We start from the raw sequence: 21,504 nt of genomic DNA on the forward strand, positions 1-21,504 counted from the left end.
GTAGATTAAAGCATTAAAGTAATATAGAACTTGATAGGCCTAGAGGGCCAAGGACACAGGCTCGTTAATGGTAATCCCTTCTCAGACACAAAGGGAGACTTTTGTGTACAAACAACTTTTTGTTCAACCACTAGTTGAAAATGTGGCTTGTTCTGGAAACACATGGGCAAGTGTGAACACCAGAAACATAATTGGTCCAACTGCTCACTTTCCTGACTTGTGTGAGCATAGAATTAGTTGTTGAAATCTAGCTCTAGAAGTTAAGGGCAATGAATGTAGAAAACATCAATGCCATTTCAGCTCACATGAGTTATCCCTTTTGGTCTCCATTGCAAGGAGTAAGAGCTGAAAATGCACTTGCAGAGAAAATGAACTTTTCTATTTATACATGTATTTTATGAGTGAGATGAACATGTCAATATGGAAGATGTCTTGAGTCACAGATCAGAAATTTTTAACAGTATGGTTTTAGCTTGAACAACTAATAAGAGTGCCAGAGATGGTAAGTGAGGGTTATAATGGGTGATTACCCTCCGACAGCCTCTGAGAGACATCAGAGTGGGCTAGAACCTCAACATGGCTTAAGAACACTTGATAAGGCTTTCCTGATCCTCTTTAAATGCATTTTCTTCTTTACTGAAATACCTGGATGTTTCTACCAAAGAAGAGAGAGGGAGAAAGAGAGAATCCTATTGTTCCTATCTGGCTGCAAATACAATTCTTATCTTTTGCTTAAACATGAAAAGCCTTGCAGACCATGTGAAACATCAGCTGGCTTGTCTCTTGCCATCAGTGCTGTCAAAGCATTCTAGTCAGGTACAACTGCGATGGCAGGTGAGGGAGAAAACTTTCACATCGTGTAACTGAGCCATCTGTGGCAACACTCTGATCTTTGTAGTGGGAAGTGAGTGACATCTGCTCCTCAGAAAAGTGTTACTATCACATACTGACAGTAGCTTGCCCTTCTAACAACAGGTACCTTTATTGTGAAATAAGACTACACCTCCTACATTATCAGACCAAGCTACTGGAAAAGGGAGTATGCATACCAGAAATCTAGCATGGAATTCATGGCCCAGATTTGCCTTTTCTTTACATTGGGATAATTTGATAGAATTCAGTGAGACTAATTATGTTTTATTTCTACCCCTGCTAGGAAGAAGTAAATTTTAAGAGCATTTACTATGGGCAGAACCAATCTAAACACTGTCAGAAGAGGTCTCAAATACTCTGCTCAAATAGAACAGTCCATGTTTTGTGTAACATGCAAAGAGGTTGAATTCAGAACAAAGGTGTGAGCTGTGAATCCAGCTGTCAGACTTACATGTGTGATTCTGCAGCCATTTCTGAAGTATCTCCATGGATTCTTCTAAGAACTAGCCATAATCTGAGACATTAATTACAATGGGTCTCTGCTAAAAGTGGTACTTGCAGAGCCAGTTGGTGTTGTAAGTAGCCAGACAGTATTTTGACAGATGGTTCTATCTTCTTAAGGAAGTTTTTAATTCCCTAAGCTGAAGGCTCCTTGGATGGAAATCAAGGATTACTTGTAACTCTATACTTCCTTGCTTACTTGGAATAATGACACTACATAAAATCAATTTGTAATGGTTAGGTCATCTTTTCTTAGATGTTTCTTAGAATAATGACTGTTTTCTTCTTCACTAGACTCAGTCTCTTCTCAGTCTCTTTTTCACAAGTGCATTCATTTCCCGTAGTATTCCTGCTATCCTCCCAGTCTCATAAATTGTATTGCCTTCTGATCAACTCCCAGAAATGTTCCAGGTTATTTACTTACTGTATGTGCTGCACATAACCTTACCTATGAATATGAAATATGATTACAGTAAAGTGACAGCAAGAAAGAAGATATTTGATGGGCCTGAGGTACCTGGACATAGTGCTTTTAAGCACTGCTCAAAAAATTGTATTGGTTGAAATTATTGCCATGATGAACATAATGAAAATGTATGTCAAATAGCATAAGAAGACTAAATTATTTATATTTTTGGCTGGTGGGAATAGATACCAGCACACACTGGACACCAAAGAAAAATGATGAAATGGTGCATTGATAAATGCAAAGGTTTCATGTTTAAATGATCATACTGTTTGGTAAGGTCCATAAATTATAATCACAGAAACACGGAATTATAGAATAACCTGATTTAGAAGGGACACACAAGGATCATTGAATCCTGCTCCTCGGTATGCATGGGACCACACCAAAATCAAACCCTATGTCTGAAAGTATTGTCCTAACGCTTCTTGAACTCCAGCAGGCACAGTGCTGTGACCACTGTCCTGGGGAGCCTGTCCCAGTGCCTGACCACCCTCTGGGTGCAGAACCTTTTCCTAACACCCAGCCTGATCCTCCCCTGTCCCAGATCCATGCCATTTCCTCAGGTCCTGTCGCTGTCCTCAGAGAACCAAGCTCAGCACCTGCCCCTCCGCTCCCTTCATGAGGAAGCTGTAGGCCATGGTGAGGTCTCCCCTCAGTCTCCTCTTCTTCGGGCTGAACAGACCAAATGACTTCCGCTGCTCCTCATACTTCCTGCCCTCTAGATCCTTCACCATCTGCATAGCCTCCTTTGGACACTCTCTAATAGTTTTATGTTCTTTTTATACTGTAGTGCCCAAAAATGCACACAGTACTCAAGGTGAGGTGGCACCAGCACAGAGCGGAGCAGGACAATCACAGCCCTCAACCAGCTAGCAATGCCGTGCTTAATGCACGTCAGGATATGGTTGGCCCTTTTGGCTGCCAGGGCGCACTGTTGACTCATATTCAACTTGCTGTCAACCAAAACCCCCAGACCACTTTCTGCGTGGCTGCTCTCCAGCCTCTTGTCCCCCAGTCTATGAATATATTTAGGGTTGCTCCGTCCCAGGTGAAAATCAAATGTTCTTGAGATGAATTTCAGGGACTGAGACCAGCTGACATGAAATGGCTTGTGCTCATTTCATTAAGATTTCTTACCTTCTAAAACATCATGGTCACATATGTGCTATCATGTGAGAAAACCCTATGGCCTAGGATAACTCCTCAACTGTGCTAACTCCTCAGCCCAAGGAATAACCTGCCACAGTTTAATTTACAGGTATAGATATTTCCACAGAAATCATTGGCTGTCTTGGATATCAGTAGTTCAGCACAAGACTCTTACCATTTGCTGACTGCACATTCCTTGTGTCCCAGAAAGCGTGCTTCATGGTTAACATACACACTTCCCAGATTTTCATCTCTCTAGGTTTGAGAACCATCTCTGGTAGGGCCCAGATGCATCCATAGAGTTGTCCTTGCAACAAGATTCTGAATTGCATGCCGACATTGTGTGTTAGTACAGGTTATGCACTAGCTGCCTGAGCAATATCTGTGTGACAACTAATATGACTGGTTGTCCTTTTTAGGAGCAGTGTTGTAGCAGATGGAGAAGTACCCTAAGGCTCTGTCTGAAATAAGGTTGCCTGAATGTGGGGATCCCTCAGTTACGTTTTTGGCAGAGGTCTGTTTTCACTGAAAAGTGACAGTGTGAGTTACTGTGTCTGGTCTAACACACAAAAATACCAGAAGGCAGACCCTAAGACTTCTGTGGGACTCAGCCAGTTTCAGTCATTAGATGATATGGTCATTTGTATAAACAAGGTCTGCTGTGCAAAGCATACCCTGGCAGCTGATTACATTGTGCTGGGTCATCTCTTTCACAGCTGGCTGAGGATGCCATCATGATACATTTGGTCTGTGATGGACACCTCTGCTTCACATCATTCAGTTCTCTGAAGCATCACAACTGCGAGTGACTTCTCTGTATCCAGGACATCTCACTCATTTGCAGGGTTGCAGTGCATCTTATTTCATTCTCTGTGATCTAACGAGCCAGGCATACCTGGTCAACCAGATGTGTGTTTGTGGGTAGCTGTGTCTGACTTGTCTCTCCCCACTATTGTTCTCATGAAAGGGAGTAGTAATACCTGAAAGTACACTTTGCAGTTGCTGGCTACATCTGATCTCCCAATTCTCCAAAACCCTACCCTATGCCAATTGCATGACTATAAGCATGAATCTTATATTTTCAGAGGGGAGGAACCTCAGAGTTCTACATCTCTAATATATAGCAAGATCTAATGTAATTATAAATGAGACTGTACTAGAGATCACTCTGTCTAGCTCGTAGGTACTCCAATCTCTATAAATTCCTAAAAATCGACCTGATCTGAGGTACTTTAAACTGGGAAGACACTTAGTCATCTCTTTTAATGGCTCCAAGAAGTAGGCTATTTATCACAGCCTTTAGTCCTGGCTGTTTAGCCTTTGGAGACTTAACAAATGCTCCTAAAGTTCCCTAGTACCCATGCAAATCTGACACTGAAACTTCAAAGATCTATAGGTATGAAAACGCAGATTCAAATCCTATGTCTTGATAGCTCTGTACTTTTTAACACTTCCAAGTACATCCATCTTAAATAACTGATAGTGAATCCTACATGGCAGAAATTGAGGAAGAGGAGATGGATGGGTCTCTGGCTGGTCAGTCTTTGGTAACTGACTCCCCTTGCACCTTTCTCCTGATACATTTGAGTGTAGCTATGGTGGAGGGATGAGAAGGTAGACAGTTCTGGAAAATGCATGTAAAGAACTATGTTAATTAGTTCCTGTAGGAAAAGCTTGAAGTGTTACCATTCTCCTTCCCTGTGCTTAAATTCTGCCCTTACGTAAAATGTCAAACGTGCCATCAAATTCTGATAGTGATACCTGTCTAAATACAACAGAGGCAAAAGAAATATCTGTGATGAATGTAAAAAATGTCCATATTTTCTGTGACTTGTCCACCCACTTATAGGATGGTACTATAGACCACAGAAATGTCTGTCAAGTCTTTAATACTCCTGTCTGCAATGCGAGTCTTCGAAGGAGCTCTTTTTACTGTTCCAGATTAACTGACATGTAACATGAGTAGTCTTGCTAGAAAACAGAAGGCTTTGTCAGCAGCCAATTTTCGAGGAAATTGGCCATTTAAAACCACATCCTAAGTAGCTGGCTATACACATTAGCCTTAGCTGACCTATATCGAAATTTACTGTCATCTCTTTGTTTCTGTTGTTTTTATCTTTAAATAATCAGCTGTTTTGTGTACTAGATGTTGGTCATGGGTACTGTATTTCCACTACATTAGCTCTACTCAGGGGAAAGTAATAACTTAAGTAATTGAAGCATAAGCCATTTGTTTTCCTTTAATGAAGAACACTCTGCTGTATGCTTTCTAACTGATTATGTGAATTATGCTTTATTTGCCTTGAGAAGAACCATACTTAAATGCAACTTTCTGAAGAGGAAATGAAACGGAGAGTACACAAGGGAAAAAAGAGACTATCCTGATTACTGCTGCTTGACATTCATATTCACACATTTCTTGACTGAAAAATCCTGGTGCTTTCTGCTGAAAATGTTCCAGGATAAAAATTAATTGCTGGCTAATTACTTTATGTCATGAAGCTGGCTGGTTATTTCTCAGATTTACTACAATGGCAATTCTAAAAGTGGTCATGTACCTTTCTTCAAGCTTGTAGCCGATAGTTTTTATCAGTGCCAAACATGACCAGAATGTATTTGATAAGTTCTTTTGTCAGATGAAAACTGCAGAGATCAGGAGGTTTTTACAGAGCTATTTTCATTTCTCAGGTACCATCAGGAGTTTGCTCTCTTGCTAGTTATTTGTGTCCACTTATGACACTGCCATTGAAATCACAGAGGAGTGTATGCACCAGGGCGTTAATCTATGTATGTCTATATAGAGAACATTCCCTAGCATTTATGCACTGATGCTCTTTTCTGAAGAGGGTACTTCAATTGCTTCCTTTTGAAAATTGCTCCATGCACTGATGGACACCTTGTTCTTCAAAGGAATTGTTACCACAACTTTTTACCACTTGGCCTATGTTTTGCCTGGAATAAATTATTTATATTTTCTTTACAGAAATAATACATGGTTATATTCTCCTGAATTGTGTAAAAGCAACCCCTTCCATTTCTTTGTCTGGAAAGATGGAAGTTTTTGTTTGTTTGTTTTTGTTATTCTTTTGTTATGTTTTTTAATTGAACTCTCTCCACTTTAATCCTCCCAGTAATCCCTCAAACAGGAGACGCAGTTTGTAGGAATTCTCTGATTTTTTAAGTGTTGTCTTAAAGTAATAACTTAAAATGTGCATATTATAATGTAAATTACCATCTTAATGCTAATTCTCTTAGAGAAGCCTAATATTCCAGCCTAATATAATTAATATTATTAATTAATATTAATTAATATTAAACACACCTGATTCCACTGTGCACCATTTTGCATTGGTCTTGTCCAAAAACTAAAAAAATAAAAATAAGAATAAAAAGTTGGTGCAACATCTGGTAAATAGTTAAAATAGTATAATTTGCATGCCTCAACTAATCATTATTTTTGTACCACAGGAGAAAAGAAAAAGTTACCTTTCTAGGCCATACAAAAAACTTTATGCTTTCTGGGTTGGTCACCAGACTGGTCCTGATCCAGCAAAGGGAGCAAGCAGAAACTTGGTTTTAAATATGCTCCCTGAAAGAGCTGTTAATGTCAACAGGAGCGTTCAGGGTAAGGAGTCTCTTGCAGAGGAAAAGCTGTGCCTGCTATTACAGCAGCTGGACATAGAATAGTAGCTGACCTTCACCACAGTTTGCATTGCTGGGGCATAAGATGTTTATACAGTGCTTTGGAAGATGCATCCTTCATATCACGGGAGAGGGCAAGAAATAATTATATTAATAATAATATATTAATAATAATTGCATGACCAAGCAAATAGGAATACTGCTTTCTCTCAGAGTTACACGGTGAAGTGCCATCCTGCATAGTGCCTGCTACATTGGTCTTTCAGTGCTAAAGACTGGTATGCCCCAAAAAGGAAGGACTATGCAGGCTTCTTTAAAAAGCAGTAATAATACACTGGTTTTACCAAACTCATGTAAGTTCTTTTTTGAAGTAGATCATGGTTTAGGCACTCAGCTTTTAATTATTTTGTCATTGCTTCACTGAAAATGTCTCCTGAGCAAGAAATGAAGCCTTTGGCATTTTACTTTGTTCAGTGATTCCTGTATCTTTCATCCGTGCCATTCCACAGATGTGCAATTTGCTCTTTCTTGGAGGTTTTTACATCTTTGAGATATATAAAAAAAAAAAAATCTGATTGAAAGATTGATGGAGAGAAATCTCTCTGAACTATTACATGCTTTAAGGCAAAAACAGAGAACAGAGAGTTACAGATGTGAAACCTTAAGTGGGAAGGAACAGGAAAGAGATGCCCCTCAAACATGTTGAAATATTATGTTGGGATAAATTCTAGAAGTCCTGTTTCCATAATAAGGAGTTGATAATGTAAACTGAAGTCACAGATTAATTTTATAAGTGGGAATACCTAATTATAAAGTAGGAAGAAATCAGCAAATTTCAGAGTGAAATTCTCATCTCTGTTGAGGGCAGCAAAAATTCTGCAGAAGCTGAGTCCTTTCATAAGGATTAAAATGAGAATAGATTCTGCTGGGTTCATTTATTTCCATTTAGCCAAGGCAGCAGTGTTGCCACTGGAATGCATTAGGATACTATGGAAGACACTGAAAACAGGATACATTATTATTGATTTACCTCCATTTACATAACACTGGACATGGTTGATCAACTTAAATTCAAACATATTTTCCTTTCTCCTCAGTATAATTTTTGATAATTAATATATCACTTCTGCAGTATTGCTGATTGGGTCAGTGTTTTCATGCAGTTCCAACAATACAACATACCAGCCCACTTCTATCCATCATATCTATTTTGTATGGGCAGACAGCTTCTAAAATGAAAAGACGGAGCAATCCTAAGTCCTCATGCAGTTGTTGGGGATTTAAGTTATTGGGGATTTATCATAGATGATGTCCATTAGTTAATTAGAATTTAGAGTTGTCATTATTGTGTTATTATAGACTCAGCATCATCTTTATGTTAGGCATTCATTCAGGTACAGGAAGCAGCATAGAATAAGCTGTATTTGTTTTGTCTTTAAATCTTCTTGCACGTTCCCATAAAGCACTGACAAAACTTAAATCGTCAGATTCCATAAAAGAGGCAGCAGACTTGATTTAACAGCTGCTCCTGTTATCTGAATTAATAGTGATGATGAACTGAATGTTCTAGTGATCCAGAAGTTTTCCAAAGCAGCATGTTGCTTTGTGAGCTTGCATTTTAAAATTGCCCTACTCCATCAGAGGAATACAGTGAATCATTGGGAGGGAGTGAGAAACTACAGCTGTGGAGGGATGCATAGTAATAAGCAATACTTAGCAGTAGGCACAGAAACTAGAGAGGATATTATCTGCAGTGGGAAATTCAGGAGGAGATGGGGTGTAGGCAGAATATATTTGTCTGAATTCAAGGCAGGTTGGCACTGCAGAAATGCTACTCTTCTATTTATATATAGCATGGCTGAAATGGAGAAAGAGATGATTTATTTTTTTCTCTGCTTTTGCATTATTTATGCCAAAGTAAAACAAGTATAATCCTAACTCTTTCTTAGTGCAGTTTTACACTCTCTTTGCAATAGAACAAACAAATGAGAAATTGTTCTTAAAATTCTTAAATGATAACTATCATTTAAGTAACTCTCAGATTGTCCCCTGAGAATCCTTTACATTTTGTGTCAGAGTTTGCTCATGTGTAACCTCTCAAACAATGACTCGTATTTGGAAAGCCACTCTGGCATCCTTCTGTTAGAAGACAAGTTTTTAAGGACATAAATATTTCTAGGACCTGGTTCTGAACATAAGTCATTGGAAATTGAGTTACTACAGTCTATCTGGCTCATACCAACATCTTTGTCCGTAGATAGCATCCCCTGTCTAGAAATCTGTAGTCTGGCCTAGACTACATTTCTGGAGTATGTATTTAGTTGGATGCAACTCAGAGAAATTAAATGACATTATCATGTCCTACCTTCCATTAACTTGCTAAGGTTTCAGGTTAATGAAGGACATTCATCCGCGTGTTAAAGAAAAATATGTGGCAAAGTGCACAGTATATGCTGCCTAGTGGGGAAGACTGATGTTTTTCTTTATCACTAAGAACATAAAGGTTTATCTAAATTTGGTTCTCAGCTAAGCAGAAAGATCATATTCCTGTAGTCAAACAATAAAATGTTGCTATTAGTAAAAATTTAATCTTTTATATATTTTTTTTTCTTCTAATATGTTTAATCTGTGACGCTCAATTTCCCATTTTTACATAAACACCAGGCAAATCAAAGATAAAGCAATCTTCAGGAAAACATGATCATAATAGTAAAGAGATGTACAGGCTCAACATTACCGGTGAGTAGGCTACAAAGCAGAGGAAACAACCAAAAAATTAGAGCTACCGAGAAGTCAGGCGGTCAGTCCTTCTGCCCTCAGGCAGGCTTAGCTATTCCCTGCTTTTCCTGACAACGTTAATCTAGACAGTTCTCAAATGCATCCAAAGGCAGTGTCCCACAGCTTATTCCAGTGATATGTCTCAGTACTTAGTCATTCCCATCAGTGGGCTAGTTAACTTTGAAATGTGATTATCCTTTGAAATATAGTTTATACCACTTGAGATCCCACGGACTCTCTATTCTAATTATTCTTTCTATCCTTGCTGTTGCCACTCTGCCCTCAAAATGAAGTACCTGTTACTATTATTTCAGTTGAAGTTGCCCAGATACAATGATATTGGCTGGCAATACAAAACCCTTAGAGTAGACACTTTTAGTTTTGCCCTATTATACCCAATATAATTTTATCATATCCTACTGCAACAAATTCACACCTGGACTATTGTGTCCAGTTTTGGGCTCCCCGGTACAAGAGGCACATAGAAGTACTGGAGCAAGTCCAAAGGAGGGCTACAAAGATGTTTAGAGGACTGAAGCACCTGTCGTATGAGGATAGGCTGAGAGAACTGGGCCTGTTTAGCCTAGAAAAGAGAAGACTGAGGAGAGAGCTCATCAGGGTATATGGATATCTGAAGGGAACGTGTCAAGAGGACGGAGCCAGTCTCTTTTCAGTTGTGCCCAGTGACAAGATGAGAGGCAATGGGCACAGACTGAAGCACAGGAAGTTACACCTGAATATGAGGGGGCACTTCTTTACTGTGAGGGTGACAGAGCATGGGAATAGGTTGCCCAGAGAAGTTGTGGAGTCTCCTTCTCTGGAGATGTTCAGAATCCTTCTGGATGCCATCCTGTGCCATGTGCTCTGAGCGATCCTGCTCTGCACGGGGTTGGACTAGATAATCTTCAGAGGTCCCTTCCAACCTTGGATTCTGTGATTCAATGATAGTGTTTTGACATTCAGGCTTCCACACCTTTGCTTGTGTAATTTACCAAATAAAAAGTCTCTAGATGGACCATGAAGTAACTGCCTTTTTTCAGGTCACAAGCACAACTGCACCCAGACCTGGTATATGACCTGTTATCATTGAATATGAGGTAATGAGTAAAATGTAATTACTTTACAAATTAGGAATGGGACCTAAGGAAAGTGTTGTTTTTATATAGATTTTTTTTCAGATTATGACAATTTTGATTTTCTTTTCCTTTCGGAAGGGTTGCACATAGCTGTCTTGCTGTTCAGGGTACCTGCTCTCTTGGGTCTTAGTCAAAGCAAGATGTCAAATGTTTTTGAACAAGTCATCCAACAGACAGTATATGGAAATATAGGGATCTTTTTAGTCACTAGAAGCACACTATTGTCATTCTGCAGAAGACTGGGAAGAAAACATGCATTTGAAAGGGCTACAAAACATAGTCATAGAAAAAAAAAGTCTGCAAGATAGCTTAAGAGGTCAACCAGCTGCATGTTTGTCCAATCATGTTACTTCAGCAGTATACATTCTTGAAGTTCCTCGTCTTTCCATTCAGAAGGCAGTTTCCCATAAATAAGACTTATCTTACATGAACGAAGAATGAAAGGCAGAAAGTGGCAGTAAAGAAAGAGCAGGAGCCAGAATGAACATTAACTCATCTTCTCTCCTCAAGTTCTTTGTAGAACAATCAAGAAAATTACTAGAGCTAATGGTTCATGGGCTTTCCCAATCTGTACTCTGCTTTCCTCCTCTTTAATTTCCTTTATGGTCCTGTAAGCAGCCCCTGAGGTCAAATAAAAACTGGTTGCAGGAGATGTGGAGATACAGCAATTTTAGCAGATGCCCTAGGAAATGAGCGGTCTAGAGAAGATTCATTGATCTTTTGGAGGCAATACATTACCTTCTGTATTTTTGTTCTGTTTCCACTGAAAGTTTTTTTCTTGGAAGGAAACAAGTTAAATCTCACCTTTATGTCATCTCTGAAAGAAACAAGGATTCACTTTTGTGCTAATTTCATTGATCGATGTAATCGGACCAGCTACTAATCAAAGTGATTTCAGTAGCCTAATTCTGTTCTTTATGTATGTTTCTTTGTGCTTCAAGGTCTTTGACAGGGTTCGAGAAGATTGCCCTAATTTCCACGAGAAGATTAAGCCTATTAATGCTGAACTCACTCAGCCCAAGCTGGCCATCAGTGCTGAAGATGAGGAGGAGCTTCTGACTCGAGTCAATATTGTCTTCCACTGTGCAGCAACAGTACGCTTTGATGAACCCTTGAAGTATGTTCTGCTTTCTGTATTTGCTAAACATGATTCAGAATGCATAATGTTCCATATTACAGTATTCAGTGCATCTCTTGCGTACCTGCAGTAATAATTCTCCATTTACATTTTCATGAAATGTAGCTCTTCTCTGAATGTGCAATGTAAATGCTCTGAAAATGTCATGTGTGTATGCATATCAAAAGTGAACTTGGCAAATTTCCATGGAAACATAAGGAAATACTGCAGGCTTAGGTTGTAAAATAGTAAGAGAGAAAAGTATGACTTAGAATTGGGATAGTATTTTAGATCAAGTGGGACATGTTTTGGCAGAACTATCTGGAGACAGCTTGAAGTGAGATTACGTTAAGTCTATCTCTAAAGTTAGTGTTAATGGCCTTTCTTTGTCAATGAGCAACTGAAGGGGGAAATGAGATGTTGTTTAACAAAACAGCTTTTCACAAGCTTTAAGATATCCAATATTCAGTGTAATTAACTGTTTAAAATAAATGCTTCAATTTCTGAAGGAACTCCTTTGGGAGACCCTGTCAAGGCAGGCTTTCCATTAAAACAGAGTAACAGAATTAAGCAACTAAATCAAGATGAGATGTGCATGTTTCTGTGCAAAATATAAAGGTCAACAGGCTGAGGTGGATGATCCGAATGACCAAATCTTCCCAGTTTTATTAAAAACACTAGAGCTGTGAGAATAGAAAGTACAGTTATTGATGTTTGCTCTTCATTGGCTCCTTTGCAGGCTACATGTAAGCAGATATCCACGGTGTCCATCATAATTACTTTTTGCAATAAGTTACTAGAGAACCCACCAGAAAGTAAGCAGCTCCATTAATAGAACCTGGCTCGAGTTATAACTAGCAAAGCACTGCACTGCATTAATATCCATAAATGTTCTTAAATTGATACAGTAATGAATGTCCTATAAAAATACACCACAGTGACATATATGTATAACATCAAGGGGTAAGTACATTTTTTAATAAGAGAGATAGCTAGAAGGAAATTAAAAGAAAAAGTTTAAATGGTCCTTTGCTTGTGGGCAGTGTAGAAGCTGTCTAAATGCTGATTGCATATGATCCGTCAAAATCTCTCTATGAGAACAAGGAAAATCCACTATGATTAAATGACAAAATATGTGAACTTGTTAGAATTAAATGATTCTTGTCTGAATGAGAAAAAATATTTCTAGAAAGTTAAATATGAAAGAATATTACTGCAGCTCAAAAAAGTTTTGAGCCGCAACTTTCTAACACAAAAAAATCTATATATATTTTAAACACATGAGAAATCAAAGCCTACCACAGAATACATAGAGATGTTAGGTAAATGAGTACAAAAGCAGTGCTATGAGGATACTAAAAAAGCAGTAGCAAATAAACTAAATGAATTGTTGGCATCAACAGGCAATACGTTAAGGGAATTCTCCAGATGGAATTCTTGAGGGCAGAAATCTGAGAAACAGTGTTATAGTGAAATATTAGTAGATGCAGCTTCAATATAAATAGAAAAAGTGAAGAGCAACAAATCATCAGTTAAATAATATTCCCCTAGAAAGCTAAAGGAACTCTGAATGGCTCAGCAGAAATGCATGCTGAGCCTGTATACTGAATGCAATTCTGTTCACCCCATCTGAGACAGGATACAATGCAATAGAGATGTACTGCAGAGAAAGAAAAGTAACTTTCATATGAAAGGAAGCTAAAGTATAGATCTATAGAAAATGCTATTCTTTAATAAATAAAAAAAAAAAAGTAAGTATTAATCATTAATCATAGTCTTAGCTTCTGCTTTCATTCATCTGGACTATTTACATTTTCTCTTCAGTGTTGGTGTAATTAATTTCTTTAGTCTACACTGTACTGGATAACATTATTCATAGTCTTGTACGTGTTGTTGAAAGTTTCTTCTGGGCTGAACAGATTGCATATTCCTTAGCCTTTTCCCTTCTCCATTTGAAAGTGTCTTTATTCCAGTACAAAGTGTGTGACAAAGTTGAGCATCTGTTCACTGAGATCCACTGCAGATAATCTCTAGGATAACTTCTAGCTATTGTGGGTGCTTCATGATCAACCTTGCTAACCAGGAGTCTTTTTCTCCTCTTCTTCATGATCAACCTTGCTAACCAGGAGTCTTTTTCTCCTCTTCTTATCAATCCTTTTTTTTTGTTCCTTGGTAATTTAAGTTATTATCTCTTGTTGTGGCTTCTTTCAGTATTAATCTGCTTTTCTGGGCCCAAAAACCCTTTGCTGAAACCTTGTGTTTATCTGGTTTAGCAGTGGTCCCATAAGGAAAAAGTTGAATGGGGCCTACAGGAGCCATAATGCCTAAGTGGCCATGTGTGTTGGAATTGTTTGTTCCAGGAAAGGATGGCAAAGTATGTCAGATTTAGAGATTTTAGTGAAATGTTACTGTCCTGGTTTCAGCTAGGATAGAGTTATTTTTCCTCCTAGTAGCTGGTAGGGTGCTATGTTTTGGATTTAGGATGAGAGTAATGTTGATAACATGCTGATGTTTTAATTGTTGCAAAGCAATGCTTACACTAAGCCAAGGACGTTTCAGCTTCTCACTCTATTCTGCCAGTGGGCAGGCTGGGGTTGCAGCAGGAGCTGGGAGGGTACAGACCCAGGACAGCTGACCCAAACTGGCCAAAGGGGTATTCCATACCATCTGACATCATGCTTAGCAATATATAGGGGTAGCTGGCCGGGGAGTTGGGACCAGCTGCTCGGGGATAGGCTGGGCATCAATCAGCAGGTGGTGAGCAATTGCATTGTGCATCACTTGTTTTGTACACATTATTATTAGTAGTACTATTATCATTTTTTTTTCTTTTCTTTTCTCTCCTAATAAACTGTCTCTATCTCAACCCACAGGCATCATTTTCCTGTTTCTCTACCCAGTCCCAGAGAGAGAGGGTGGAGGGTGAGCGAATGGCTGTATGGTGCTTAGCTGTCAGCTGGGTTAAACCACAACAGTTACCTCTGATCCTTTGAACTGGAAAAGTATTTGAGTTGCATTCTGTGGACAGAACAGTGGATCCAATAGCACTGCACTGAAACTTGACTTAACCATTGCATTTCTCTGAAGCTTTCTGTTCTGCTGTGATCCCTTCCTTTCCTTTACTTGCCTTTTCCTTATTTGCCAGGAAAGTGGTTTTGGGTACTGCTTAGCTTTGATATATTCTTTCCAATGAAATGCATTTTATTTCTTTCCCTTGATCTCTTCAGACATGCCCTGCAACTGAATGCAATGGGCACTCAGAGACTTCTAGAGCTGGCCCGGCAGATGCAGAAGCTGGAGGCTTTCATACACATCTCCACCGCCTATGCAAACTGTGTCCGGAAATGCATAGATGAAATCATCTACCCACCCCCAGCTGAACCCAAGAAGCTCTTCGATTTAGTGGAGTAAGTAGGAACAGCATCACCTCTTCTGGTGTTAGTTTTATATCACTCCGCAGAAGACTTCTGTATTGTTCACATTACTGATACTGTAGATTTTTTGTTCATTATTGCTGTTATTGTTGTATTGCCTTGCCTGCACACACTCATGCCAGCAAGAAATGCTGTCCATAATGAGAGGGAGACCAAAGGAAGAGAAAGCTTTTATTCCGTGTTGTTTTGAGATGTGCATTCCACAGAAACTCATCTTGTAACTGTGTGCTTTCTGTATTTTCTCTTGAAACTAGCTTTACTGAAGTTTTCTGAAAATAATAAAAAGAAATAGAGATTCTGGGTTGAAGCACTTTTATCCAGAGAGCTGCTGAAGTTACACTTGATAATCATTTCATTGAGCTTAACAGTTCCAAATACAAAATGCAGTTCAAATGCAGTTCCAAATACAAAAGAATTACAAAATAACATAAGCCATACTTGATGACTGTGATTTCAATTACTCCTACACATTTTTCCACATACCATTTTAAAAAAGACTTTGTGATTTCATGAGAGTCCAGCACTAAGTTATGCACAGTGCATTTGCTACCAGGAATGGAGTTGTGCTTCTTTCTAAAGTTGTCAGTTCTGTTGTTACCTTAGTAAGATCTGACATTTCTTATACCTTATATTCACTTCTTTCTCTCTCCAGCTTCTCAACATCAATTCTACTTATTTCAAGAATTCTGTAATGCTAAGCTGGAATTGTGTGTTGATGAGTAAGAAACAGGCTGTTTTAGAAGCAGTTTGAAAATGTTGCCAAGAGATGCTAACGCTCCAAGGTCTGCAGCTAAGACTGCCGAGTTCACCACCTAATGACTGCTTTCCACAGGATAACTGTCTTCACATGGCTTCCTTGTTCATCCACAGAAATTCTCATTCTGTGGTTCCCTGTTGAAAACTACAGCTCAGTGTGAAAATTTAGGAATTTAACAGAATAACAAAAATGCATGTTTAATTGACTTTACCAAAATGAAGAATAATTACAAAGAATAGCAAAATCTGATGTTTAACATCCCAGTAAGCCTTCCCCTTACAATTTTCCCACAGATATAACTTTGTTTGTTTTGTGTTCTAGTGCTATTCCACTTGTGTGATATAAGCAACTAACCTGTGAACTAGTAACCCAAAGAACTGGTACTTATTCTTTCTTCTCCTTGATTCTTGTCAAAAGAAATTACTTCACAAAGTACTACTCCAGAAAATGTAGTATGAATCTTTGTTTTCTTTTAAAATTTTTCCTGTAGCCTATAGTCTTGAATATTTTTGCTTTCAGCTAGAGTTGTCTATCATTTGTCATTTATTCAGCAAGTGGAGCATGATAAAAACGTAAGAAATGCCCTGTTTCATTAGAGTGATGGACTGCTTGGCCCAGTATATTGCCCTCAACAGTGGCAATGGTAATTGCACGAGCCTGGATATTCTTTGTGATCCTTTCCCCTTGTAGCCTCCCAGAAACTAGAACCATTGTATGAGGGTTTTTATATTCTATTCTTTTTATATCCATTTTTGAAGCCCTGAATTTGTTTAATCCCATTTTGAAATTTTTGGTACCTTGGCTCTGCAGCTTGCCTATGACAGCAAGTTCTGGAAGTGTACTAACTGTTCTGAGAAGATGAGCTTTGTTTTATGTTTCAAACTGTCATAATAATGGTTTCATTGCTTGTCCTGTAGTTGTAGCATTGCAATATCTGCAGTATTTACCCTATTCAATCCCTCTGCAGTTTGGTAAAACTGTATTGCATTCACTCTGTATCCTCTCTTCGGCAGACTGTAGAGTTCCAGTGTTTTTGCTGTCTCCTCATACGCCAGCTGATCTGTCTCCTTGATTTTACCTGTCCCTTTCTCTTTGCCTTTTTTAACTCCTCTCTCTCCATGAAGATGAGGGCCATAGAGAACTGTGTGCAGTACTGAAGGTTTGGGCACCTAAGGTTTTATTTAAATAGCTTCAAAATGGCACCCTTTGTCTAGTTCTCTATGTAATAATATCCAGTACTTCAGTGAATTTTTTGTTGGCTACTACTTGTTGACATGGAGATTTCATAGAGACATCAGCTGTGCTCCCAATAGCTCTTGCTGAGTTCTAACTGCCAGTCCTGGGTTCAGCAACCTCTAAGACCCGTTTTGCCTGCTCTTCACTAAACATATCACCTCCCATTTATCTACAGTGAAACACAGCTGCCAACTTTTTGCCCTTTGACTCAGTTTTACAAGGTCATATGGAGTTCATCACCATCAATATTACCTTTCACTGCCCCAAAAAGCTTATCACCACTTGCAACTTTGGAAACAATTAGTATTGATGGCTCAGATATAATTATGCTATTCAGAAACATGCAGAAGTTCCTTGCTACTCCAGAGGTTGCTACTTCATCTGCTTGACATAAGACAGTAAAAATTCATTTATCATAGTTCGTATATGCTGCAGACAGAATGACATCTAAAAGACAGGCTGAGTGACAGAGGATGCACTTTCAAATGTGTCCTTCAACGTGTTTCTCTTGGCAGTACATTTGGTTATTGTTTCTTAGTCACGTAATTAGAGATACTTTTTTCTTGCCTTTTTTTGTTTAGCTTTTGTGATTTACAGTTTTTCTTGTGTCCTTACTTCAGAAGTTCGCCACCCTCTGATAATTCTACTGAGATAGAAGTCACAGCATGCCCTCAACTAGGATGGCATCTGTTCATTTATAGTGTTTGGAGATAGAGGTATAATTACTCACAGCAAAGACAACCATTGCTTTCAAAGGCATTAAAATCAGGTAGTCCCCATTGAAAATCACTGTTTTAAGGGCCATTGGTTCAGAAAGTGTTCTGCAGATCAAATCAATATATTAGGGAAATGCATGGAGGAGCAGGAAGCAGAAGGCCTCTGGGATGTTAGGACAGTAATGTAATGAAAAGACATGCAGAATAGAACAGGTGCTGGCCAGTGTCATTTTTTTAGGGGTTAATTACATCATGAAACTACAAGTAGAAAAGAACTGCAAAAGCATCAAAAGCTGTGACCCCACAACTGGACTAAATAACAGATCTGTTCAATGATGCTTTGGCCATGCAATTGGTATGTGCTTATGATTCTGTATTCAGGTGAAATCCCATACACAATTCCCAGCTGTTTCTTTTTCTCTTCTTTTTCTCCTGGTATATCCTTCCTTTCCAGTATTTTCATACTTTTTCTGCTTTGAAAACCTTAGATTTTATCTGTGTAAACCAGAAATCATTCTTCTAAGTGCTGCCAGACTGATAGGGAAACATATAATCTGCCACATCAAGAAAGGTTTGCCTTAATCTAAAGCTGAGGGAAATCAGCTTTGAAGAGTATGCTGAGGTAAGAAGCACAGTACACAATTAAGTGTGGGCTGAAGCAAAACTGTTTTTACTATTATTGCAGAAAATGTAGAACTGTCATCACTTACAAGAAAGAGAGTCTTTGCAAAACAATTAACACAGTAAGATATGTTTTCCTATGGTAATTTAGTGCTTGTATGTGGTGGAAGAAGGGGCTACATGTTGTTTGCATCTCTTGCTTCTATGGAGCATTTTTAACTGTGAGTGAAAGCAGTAGCTTTATGATTTAGCATTTCAGGCTCTTCAAAGTAGGTCACCAAAGACAGAAAGGAGTAGCAACAATTTGCCTTTCTGAACAGTCAGCACAGCACTTTTGTGATGGTAATGCTAGTAGATCAAATCACCTGGTGTGGTCCTACTGATGACCACTTAAAGTAATGTGGAGGCTTGTCTGGAAGGATGAGGGAAAGGGGAAATTGCTTCTGCTTGTAGTTCTACACCTGTCTGCTTTGTGACATCTGCTAACCTGTAAGTCTCTATTTAAATAAATTAATTAATCAACTTAAATTTAAATAGGAAGAGGGGCAGAAAAAATCTTTGTATGCAGCTCAATCTGAGCTCATGAATCAACCTAGACTTCCTCCAGAATCTGAAGAAATAGATGTCTTCTTTTGGTAGACTGTTAATTAATTACTTGAAAGATTCAGACAATGACAATTTAGCTGCAACCCTGAAGAGGCCAAGTTCCATGACTGTCTAAACAGCCTTTGTAAATTAAGTCAATATTGTGTGCTACTTATAGCCTCTTCTTAGTTAAACATTTTAACAAATAAAAATTAAACAATTAAACAATTTTTCTGCCTTATTTCTAGAACATGGGATTAAGGTTGCAAAGGAAAATATTTGTGTCTACATATGGCTTTGATTTTTCTTTAAAAGATTTAATTTCTATATACTAAAAATGTCAGATTCTTTTCAGCTAGTTCTGCAACTGAGAGATTCACTGAAGTTCGCTCTTCTCTGTAAACTGGCTGTTTCAAACAGTCATTGTTTTCTAATACAAGTTTTACTGTAATATATTCGGCTGTGGTAGGACTCCAGTCAGAGTCATCTGAAAAGCACCGTGCCAACAGAGGTGTTTCCACAATTAAGTTGATGTGATCAAGTAATTCTCCAGGCATGACGATCTCCAACTTATTCCTCTCCTCATGACCTACACCTGTTTCGGAAATTCAAGATAAGGAGGGGTGAACTGAGGATCTGCAGGAAACAGTATCCTTGTAGTGCCCCTAGGAAGAGTACAATCAGTCAGTCTGAGCTGTAAGTCCATTGACTTAATTACAAATTGGATTGTAGGAGTTAATCTTTGATTTTGTGGTGCAGCATCAGCCTACTGAAAACCTGTCCTGGATTGGCAGCAGCATGTGAGAGCTGTGGAAGTACAGCCAGTTCCTGTCCTTTAGGCCTAAATGCTGGCAGAACTGGTAAAGTATTGCTGATGAGCCAGGGAAGAGCCCTAGGTTCTCACCACAGCACTGTGGTAGTAAGGACCACATTTTTAAAGGTATATATGGAACTGTTTCTGATGGACTAAATAACTGAATACCTTAATAAGGTGATCTGGTTGATTTTTTTTTTTTATTTCTTTTTAAAGAAGCTAACACTGACAATTTTGAAATTTTCTGTGTGAATAAATCAGTGGAAAACCAGGAGAAAGGAGCATCTAACGTTTTTAAATAGTGCAAGTGGAGTACTGTTGCTGTAGTACCTAGTTTTAGCTTTTGTAACCTTTGCAATGGTACTCTGCTCAGTAACTCAAGGTTACCAAGAATCCTCTGAAATGTACTTTGAGGCTTATAGGGACTGTATTGGCTAAAGAAGAGCGCTACCTAGCTAGAATGCGAGGTTGGAACATTCCATCGAAGGAACTGTAAACCACAGGTACTCAACAGATTGTACTGAAACATAAAACACGTGAGATTGCTTTACAATGAGATAGTGTAGATGTGTAGTTCAGCTGGACATCACAACATGAAGCTCAGAGTTATCTTGTACTTCCAAGACAAAAGTAACCTTTTCCCACAGAGCTATTAAGCAAACTCCAAATTCAGTCACTCCTTGCTTTGTCTTAAATGTCTTTGACTTTGTTTCAGGTGAGGATTCCTGTCTTAATTGGTCTTTTTTGCCTCTGTATACTCTCTGTGTGACAGATAATGATGTTATCCTTCTTGTTTTCTGTAGGTGGTTGGATGAATCTATCATTCAAGACATCACACCCAAGCTGCTTGGGGACTGGCCCAACACTTACACCTACACCAAAGCCTTGTCAGAATACCTGATTCAGCAAGAGAAAGGAAATCTGAACATTGCTATCATCAGGCCATCCATTGTGGGAGCTAGCTGGCATGAGCCTTTCCCAGTAAGCATTAATCCATAGCAATTACCTGCTGAGAGTCGTTTGATGCAGCTGCAGTTCTGCATGGAAACTGTTCCTACTTCTGGTAGTGTCCACTTGAGAAACAGGTACCCCAGTTCATAGGAAAGCATATGGGAGAAGTGGAGGATCTGTGCTGAATTAGAACAGTAATTCTTCAACATCTTGACATATTTTTGTCTGTGTGTGGAAAGAATGCATTTAAGCAATACTAAGAAGAGATAGAATAGTATTTGTGTAAGATGCTGGACTTGCAATTGACAGTCATACGCAGAATATTATGCCCAGGCAGACACATGGGAGAGTTTCTGTACTGGTTTGGGGAAACACTTAGGAAATCTGAAAGTTAGTCACAGTCATGCTGCATTATGGTTCAATTTTTCCCATGTTCCAGACAGCCTGTTAATGAGGCCCTGATGAGCACCCTAGACTTCACATGGTCCTTGAAAACATTTGATAATGGCACATGACATGTGCCATTACTAATATCTTTGTCTTACTTTGGTAGTTGTTGAACTCAGTGGATTCACTCTTGTATGGGCCTGTTGCAGATACAAATGTGTCAGGCACAGTAATTAAATGCAGCTGTACTTCTGGACTGAAACAATTCACCAGGCTAAATATACCAGTAGGAATAATGTGCACTAATACTGCGGCCAAATTGGAAAGGCAGCATAAAG

At 38.8% G+C, this 21,504-nt stretch overlaps 1 protein-coding gene across 1 annotated transcript in view; it reads left to right on the forward strand.

Annotated features, from left to right (window-relative positions):
• FAR2 (fatty acyl-CoA reductase 2) overlaps positions 1 to 21,504 on the forward strand; it is a gene marked incomplete at both ends in the record, with an annotated part of 84,124 nt that overhangs the window by 38,551 nt on the left and 24,069 nt on the right. Inside the window, 3 exons of the mRNA XM_084286015.1 lie at positions 11,490 to 11,665; positions 14,893 to 15,072; positions 20,632 to 20,809. Of these exons, the coding sequence (XP_084142141.1) occupies positions 11,490 to 11,665; positions 14,893 to 15,072; positions 20,632 to 20,809 (534 nt within the window). The remainder of the gene's footprint in view (positions 1 to 11,489; positions 11,666 to 14,892; positions 15,073 to 20,631; positions 20,810 to 21,504) is intronic.

This window comes from Netta rufina (genome assembly GCF_964035555.1).
Source record: "Netta rufina genome assembly, chromosome: 1".
In the NCBI taxonomy this organism is placed as follows: domain Eukaryota; kingdom Metazoa; phylum Chordata; class Aves; order Anseriformes; family Anatidae; genus Netta; species Netta rufina.